This window comes from Orycteropus afer, unplaced genomic scaffold (assembly GCF_000298275.1).
Source record: "Orycteropus afer afer isolate SDZICR_OR568_19922 unplaced genomic scaffold, OryAfe1.0 scaffold00003, whole genome shotgun sequence".
In the NCBI taxonomy this organism is placed as follows: domain Eukaryota; kingdom Metazoa; phylum Chordata; class Mammalia; order Tubulidentata; family Orycteropodidae; genus Orycteropus; species Orycteropus afer.
Window position 1 is genome coordinate 7,572,811 of NW_006921590.1, and position 8,423 is coordinate 7,581,233.

The 8,423-nt window shown below is 38.3% G+C and overlaps 1 protein-coding gene across 1 annotated transcript in view; it reads left to right on the top strand.

Moving 5' to 3' along the window:
* NGLY1 (N-glycanase 1) overlaps window positions 1–8,423 on the top strand; it is a 136,373-nt gene that overhangs the window by 8,156 nt on the left and 119,794 nt on the right. The window contains exon 2 of the mRNA XM_007936347.2: window positions 2,552–2,666. Coding sequence (XP_007934538.1) covers window positions 2,552–2,666 — 115 coding nt within the window. The remainder of the gene's footprint in view (window positions 1–2,551; window positions 2,667–8,423) is intronic.

Below are 8,423 nucleotides of genomic sequence, written 5' to 3' on the forward strand. Positions count from 1 at the left end.
AATATTGTATAAGAGGAAATATCAAAAGGTGTTCGTATGATTGATAAATACATATATATGTATATACACACATGTCGTTGTTGTTATGTGCCGCCGAGTCGGCCCTGACTCATAGCGACCCCTCCTTGGGTTGCCAACGCAGTATCACTATGGAAGTAGATTGCCTAACCTTCCTTCCAAGGAGTGGCTGGTGGGTTTGAACCACCAGCCTTCTGGTTAACAGTCAAGTGCCTTAGCCACTATGCTACCAGAGCTCCCATTTTATATATAGTATGTATATATATATATATACTATTTGTGAATATATTTATATATATTTATAAAATGGATATTTGTTGATTTAGAGGACTAGAAGAGAAATAGGATAAGTGATACAAAATGGGAAGTATATTGGGAATACTTAAAAAATTTGGAAGGAATACACCCATTGAAGAAGACCATCACCTTCAAATTTGTAGTTGCAGTCTACACTAAATCACTAAAGAGAAAAAAAAAAAGATCATAAAACTCTTAAGATTATAGTTTTATAAAATATATGCTATGTGGCTCTCGCTAGGGTGATTTTTCCCTTCCCCACCAGACTTTTGGCAATGTCTGTAGACATTTTGGATTGTTACAACTGTAAGGGTGCTACTAGCATCTGAGTGGATTGAGCCCAAAGATTCTAAGCATTCTGTAATGCACAGGGTAGCATCCCATAACAAAGAATTATCTGGCCCCAAATGTGAATAGTGCCAATGTTGAGAAACCCTGATCTGTAAGCAGAATAAGAGATAGGGATAAATTTTTCTTTGTGTTTTCAACTCTCTCTGCTTTTCAAACTATCTGTGGTGAAGGATAGTTGTTTGTTTGTTTTTTTTAATTTCCAATCCTTTATGCATCTATTAACTGTTATAAAATAAAAAAAAAAAACACATTTCATGGCATTTTCAAATTGCTATAAAAATACTAGACACTCAAGTTATGCAGTTAATTATATATGGATAGTGGAGAGTTTGCAGTTTGACATTTTGAATAATATTATTTTAGAGGTTTTGCCTCTGAGTATTCTGTAATGAACTTGTTTGATTTTTGAAGTTTAGGTTGGGGGAAGGTTTTAAAATGATTCATTTCATATTTATAGCATTTTGGCAATAGGTGGTTGTTTGAAAGAAAACAAATATAAAATTCAGAAAAACTTTCATAATTAAAATTACTTGGCTCTTTTTTTGTTTGTTTTAAATCAGAGTATCTAGAACACATACACAGGTAAGACGATGGTAAATCCATTGCAAGTACTCTTCCATCCATCCCATACTCTGGGCAGATGGCCTCAGCACTCTTTCTTATGGCCTCTGATACAGTCTCAGAATTCTTCTTAACATGGAGTTTATGGAAGCCTCTACAACTTTAAGGCAGTTGGTATCAAATATAAAATTTGCTAGTCATTCCAGAGGGAGCTCTAGTAGCATAGTGCCTAAGGCACTTGACTGCTAACCAGAAGGCTGGCGTTTCAAACTCACCAGCCACTTCTTGGAAGGAAGATGGGGCAATCTACTTCCGTAGTGATACTGCCTCGGAAACCCATGGAGGGGTGGCTATGAATCAGATCCGACTTGATGGCACATAACAACAGCAACAACAGTCATTCCAGACTATGGCCTAATGGTAAAAATGCTATGATCATCTTATTTCTATGTAAGTTTATTTCTATTTTTTTTTTTTTTTGTAATCTTTCTGATATATCGAGGTTATTAAAAACACATATCAATATTTTTAATGTGTTACTCATCTCAAATATACTATTCAAAATCATAATCATAGTAAAATAACTTCATGTATTCATTTTATTATAACCATATTTGTTGTGTTAAAATGTCTTGAGCTGAAACCAAATTTACAGTAAAAACAATTATTGGTTTAAGGAGGAAAAATCAAATGACACTAAAGCTATACCTAGGTTTACACTTGTCAGAAATCTATGATCCATTTTTATCTAGCTTCTTAGTTTCTTTTATTCACTCATTTCACAGGTATTTATTAACTAGCTACTATGTGCCAGTCATGTAGTAGATAACAGTGGAAATCCACTGGAACAAAACAAAACCTTTTCTCCTTACATGGATTTTTTTTTTTTTTTCTTTTAGCAACCTAAAAGGCTTCTAAAGTCATCTAGCTTTAATGGCACAGAATTAAAAATGTCACATGGATTTCTCTTATGGCTGCATTAATATTATGTGCTGTCAAATTAAACAGCAAGGTTGTAGTGGAGTATATACTAAAGTAAGAATCACAGAGTCTGGCTGCTTTTCCAGACTGGCTTTCAGATTCCTCTTTACTTAGAGCCTACACTGCCCTGTCAGATTATGTTGTTGTTGTTATGTGCTGTCAAGTCAGACCCGACTGATAGCGACCCCTCCTTGGGTTTCCGAGGCAATATCACTACGGAAGTAGATTGTCCCATCTTCCTTCGATTATTGCCAGTGTAAATTGTGAAAATGAATGCAAAAATACTTTGAAAAGTATAAATTGTTATATAATAATACCAAACTTTTTTTTTTTTTTAAATCAGAAACCCTAATGATGAAAAATACAGATCTATCCGTATTGGGAACACAGCTTTTTCTACTAGACTCTTGCCCGTGAGAGGAGCTGTTGAATGTTTATTTGAAATGGGATTTGAAGAAGTAAGTATGTTCAAGTGTTTTCTTTCCTTTCTTGATATACAAAGCTTGCTTTATTTGATATCATCTGAGTGAGTTAATGTTATGGATTGAATTGTATCTCAAAAAATAAGTGTTGTATGTCCTAAACCCTGTACCTGTGGTTATAATCCCATTTGACAATGCATTTTCTTTGTTATGTTAATGAGGCATATGGTAGTTCAGTTGGTATGTCAACTTGGCTGGGCCTGGTTGAGTGGCTGGGCACCTGGATGTAGTATTCCCCATGATGAGACTGGTAATCAACTCCATGGTGGAATCTACTGTGAGTAGCTGAGTAGCCTCCTTAGGGAATGTGGTCTGTCTTGGGGAATGGTCTCTAGCATATGGTATGCTTGGACCCTGCATGTAGCCATGTTCAGCAGCCTGCCATACTCTGCCAACCTTAGGACTTAGGATGAACTTGAATTAATGGCCTGCCGTGTGGTTTGGTAACATCGGGACTGTGCTCTTTTACTTGTCAACCTTGGACTTCTCAGCCTCAACAGCCAGCAGCTGTATGAGTGAAGAAATGCCTCTAGCTCCAGTCTGCTGGGAGCAGAAGCAGAGCTGGACCCCAAGGTTCAGGGGCTTTCACCCAGCCCCTAGAGCCTGGCACTTTGAACTTGGACTTAAAGAAAGCCTCTAAACTGTAAGAGAATAAACTCCTGTTTGTTAAGCCATCCCATTTGTGGTAAATTCTTGTCAGAGTGGTGTACTGGGTAACCAGAACAAGGCAGTATTAGTGTAGGGTGTGTTTTAAGCAGGGGCTAAGTACCCATGGGTTAAAAAACATGAAGCTGTTCACTACAAATTAGTACGTAAGTATAAATAAGCCCATGCTTACCTTGATTACTGGCTACTCCCTCCCTGTCAGGGATTATAAATTTGAAAAGAGGTTTGATTCTGTGGAAAGATGCTTTGGGGTAGGAGAGAGAGAGATCCCAGCCATAACTAGAAGCAGAATTAATGTGGTGAAAAAATGTGAAATTGTTCACTACAGATTCCTGAGTAAGCACAAGTAAGCCCATGCTTACCTTGCTTATTGGACAATCTGACACTGATCTTAAGGCAATCTCTTTTGAGATATAAAAAAGCACATTAAGTAAGAAATAACACAAGCAAACACAGGGGAAGATAGATGCCCCACCAATGAGATTTCCAAGGAACTGAGATGCAGAAGCTGAGGAGAAAAGGACCTTTCCCTAGAACCCACAGAGAAAGAAAGCCTTCCTCCAGAGCCAGAACTCAGAGTCTCCTAAACTGAGAGTATAAATTTCTGTTTGTTACAGCCACACATTTGTGGTATTTCTATTATAGCAACACTAGAAAACTAAGATAGTATTATTTTAAATTAATGCATTATTTTGGGATTCTGTGAAACTAGTTACTTCTTCACCTATTAGTCATTTAAAAGTGATAGTGAATGTATTTTAGAATCACAGTAAAATATAACAACCCTCCTATAGGGATAACTCTTACCAGGTTCAATCCTCTACAGCAGAAGAGTTTATCTTGCCACCCAAGAACCAAATGAGGTTCACCTGAAAACCTAATTTGTGAGCACACATGAATACTAATAGGGTACAAGTACCTGTCACAGTAAGAAATTAAAAAATTCTGAAGTAAACACAGAAAAGCTAAGTTGAGTTGCCACAGAAGCATTCTCTTTTATGACAGGGGAGTAAATTCTCAGTGGTTTTGTTTTTGGTTTGTAGGTCAAAAGAAATTTGGAGTGTTTCTGTCTTCTAGAATCTTGTCACATATATTTGAGAACTTAGGATGATTTTAGGACATGATAAAACTAATTGTCAAAAGATTGTGAATTTTCTTTATGCTTACATGTTTAACCATTTCTAGTTTATGAAGTATTACAAAAAGCTGAACCAGGTTGTGGAGATTTGGCAGTCACTAGCTGTCAGGATAGGCAAGGCAGTATAAATTGTTAAAGATATATGCTGAACTGCTGCAAGATGTACTTTCCTTTTTGCTTCCTTGCTTCCCTTGCCAGACACTATTCAGGCCTTACAGATACACTGGTAAACTAGATAGTTATAGATCTCATCTCACAAGGAGCTGTTATTCTAGTAGGTTAAACAGACAACAGATATGTTAACAAAAAATAAGGTGCACAGAAGAAAATAAAGTGTAAATAAGAAAAAGTTACTGGAGTGGCAGGCAGCTGCTTTATAGTGAGTGGTCAGGGAAGGCCTCTGAGGGAATGACATTTGAGTGTGAAACCTGAATGACAGGAAGCAGCCAGTTATGTGAAGTTCTCAGGAAGAAGAATTAACTTGTGCAAAAAGACTTCTGGCAGGAGTAGCTTTGGTACAGAAAGTAGCTGCAAAGGCAGGCAGAGGCCAGAGCGTGTGAGGTTTTGAGGGCTATGAACTTTATTCGAAATGAGATGGGAAGCCATTGAAAGATTTAAGTAGGGAAGAATAATTTTTAAGCTTATTCTGGCTGTTGTAAAGAGAATATCATAGATATACTGGGATGAGGGCAAGGGATGAAGCAGGGAAACCAGTTAGAAAGCTTATTATTTTAGTCTAAAATTTGAGACATAGTGGTTTGTAAAAGCTCCATGAGGGGCAGGCTTTTTTGTTTGTTCCCTGTGTTAGTGACTCCTGAAATAGTGTTGATGCCTTTTAAAAACCAAACAAAACCAGTTGCTGTCAAATTGATTCTATCTTAAGGCGACCCCACATGTGCTCCAGAGGGTTTTCAGTGGCTGTGACCTTTCAGAAGCAGATCTCTAGGCCTTTCTTCCAAGGCTCCTCTGGTTGGGTTAGAATCATCAACCTTTCAGTTAGTAGTCTTATCTCTTAACCATGTATGCCAACCAGGAACTCCTACTGGTGCATTTGAGCACTTAAACATTTATTAAGTTAAAAAATTGATAGCAGCTGAGATGGAGAAAGTAAATGGATCCTGGATTTATTTTTGAAGCACACCCAGTAGAACTTCATGGGAGTGGATGTAGGATATAAGGAAAAGGAAGAAAATAGGGATAATGTCCAAGTTTTGGTTTAAGCAACTGACTGAATATGAGTACAATTAATTGAGATGAAGAAATCTTAGAGAATAGCAGCTTTCAAGGGAGAAGTCGCTAATTACCTCTTGGACAGTTATAACTGATAGTCTGTTAAATATTTGCATGGAGCTATCAAATAGGCAGGTGAGCAGTTGAGTACACAACTCAAAAGGAGAGGCCAGACTGAAGGTATAAATAATGGTTTCATCATCTTATAGATTACACATAGACATGATACAGAGAATTTAACATTACAGAGAGGAGAGAGATAAGAGCATTACTGATTTTGTTCAAGAAAATACAGATTTTTGAGACTCAAATTTGATAGGGCAACTGACCAAATGACAGCTGGAGAATTTATCCACTTCTCATTGCTGAAATGTCATAGATTCAGTGGAGTCAGATTTGTCTTTTATTCTGCCAATATTTGAGTGTCACACAGGGACCAACCATCCCAGTTTATCTAGGGCAGTCTGGTATTTAGCATTGAAAGCCCCATGTCTCAGAAAACCCCTTTATCCCTGGCAAACCAGATGATTGCTCACCCGATTGCTAGGTAAGTAACAAACCAAATTGAGACTTTGCAGAAGTATTTGAAGCATATGGAATCACAATTTCAGAAAACTGTACCCACTGTCATTGAGTTGATATCTGACTCATAGTGACCCTACAGGACTGAGTAGAACTGCCATATAGGGTTTCCAGGGCTGTAAATCTTTATGGATGCAAACTGCCTCATCTTTCTCCCATGGAGCAGCTGGTGGGTTTAAACCACCAACCTTTTGGTTAGCAGCCTAATGCTTTAACCATAGCTCCACCAGAGCTCCTTAATTTCAGAAAAGATACATATTTTGGTAAGACTAAGTTATACCTAAAGGTTCTGGCCAGCTTTGCAGCTCAAACTTCAGGACTTGTCTAAAGTAAATGTTTTACCAGTGTGCCAAAGTTCTAAGAGGAACTGATGAAACTGAAAGTGAGGGCTACAATAGAGAAGAAACTTGGTGGCCTTTTCAGATGAAGTATGAATCTAAGATCTACCCCCAAATTTTCAGCTGTATAGTAAAATCTTGGATACTTTTGGTCCCACTTGTCTCTGAGGCTGCATTCTTTTTTATGAAAATTCTGAGGAAGATTGAGAAAGACTGAGATCTAAATGTAACCCAAAGTTAAACCTAGTAGGATGGTTCTCAGCCAGGAGTAATACTTACCCTACTCCCCTACTTCTCCCTGTCTGGTTGTAGGGGTGGCTCATTAGAAAAATGTGATAGTAATTTTGGTTGTCGTGGTGTCTGAAAGATATAAGCATTTTGTGGGCAGGGGCCAGGTTTACTAAACATCCTATAATGAGAATTGTCTCACCAGAAAAGTACTGAGAAACACAGGTTTGTTAAATGTTACAATTCTTACTGATATCTTAAAATGTTATTGGATCTAGTGATTAGGCCTGTAGCTCTCCCCTTTTATGAAAATACAGTGCAGTTGGTTGAACTTTTTGGTGCAGTTTGGCCACAATCATATGTTCTTTTAGGACTGATCCTAAAGAGATAGAAAAGGAGGGAACAAAGCATGAGCAGCATCTCTGTCTTACAGGGACCTCTCTGAGATGTGGATTAAGACAGATCCAGACACGTGTCATGCTATTTTTCCATCTTTGTCCCTGATGTCATCTGCCTATCTCAGTGCTGTCCCACTAATAGTATGGGGTCAAAACCTTCCATATTTGGTTTTAAATAAGGTGGCTAATTTCCCTTCCTAGACTTCATCGATATGAGATGATCCTTTTCTACTGCTCCTTTCTAAGTCATGTTGTTGTTTTTGTTAAGTGCCGTCGAGTAGGATCTGACTCATAGCGACCCCTCCTTGGGTTTCTGAGACAGTATTGCTGCAGAAGTAGATTGCCCCATCTTCCTTCCAAGAAGTGGCTGGTGGGTTTGAACCGCCAGGCTTCTGGTTAGTAGTCAAGTGCCTTTGGCACTATGCTACCAGAGCTCCTAGTTTTCGGCTTTTTCTCTTTTCCCTTTTCCTGGTTCCCATTTTTTTTCTTTCTTGTGATTCTCTCCATTCCTTGTTTCTCTTTTTGCATTTTTTCCATTTTTTTCTTCAGTACCCTCCCACTCTACCTCTTTTCTTTTATTCTCCCCTCCCCAGATATTGTGAGTTTTTTTCCCCTTTTCCTATTCATATTTCTTTTCTCTTTTAAAAGTATTTCTTTAAATATTTTTTCCCTTCCCTTTTTTTTTTCTATTCTTTTTACTCTTTTTGGTGATTGTTCCTGTGTTTATGCAGTGTGTGTGTTTTGTCCTCTTGCTTTTTACTTTTTTGATGGTTTTTCAATTACTGTTTTTGTCTAACTGAGTGGGAGACAGCAACCGTGCCCATATGGCCCAAACACACCCGCACCTCCTGCAGCTCCACTTACTGAGTGAGGGCCACCACTTCCTTCTGCACCAGCTGGCCAGCGATACATGACCACTAATAAGAGCCTCGCTATGAGTCGGGGCCGACTCGACGGCAAACAACAACAACAACAACAATAAGAGCCTGACTCACCCTTAACTGCACTTCACAAACAGTTAACAGAGATCTGCAGCCACTCTCAATCTCTGTCACACCCACCACGAGACAGGTTGTGGGTGCATAAGGGCTGCCAACATGCGAATAGAGGAGCACAGTATCCTGCTTACTCAGATATATCAAAAAAAAAAAAA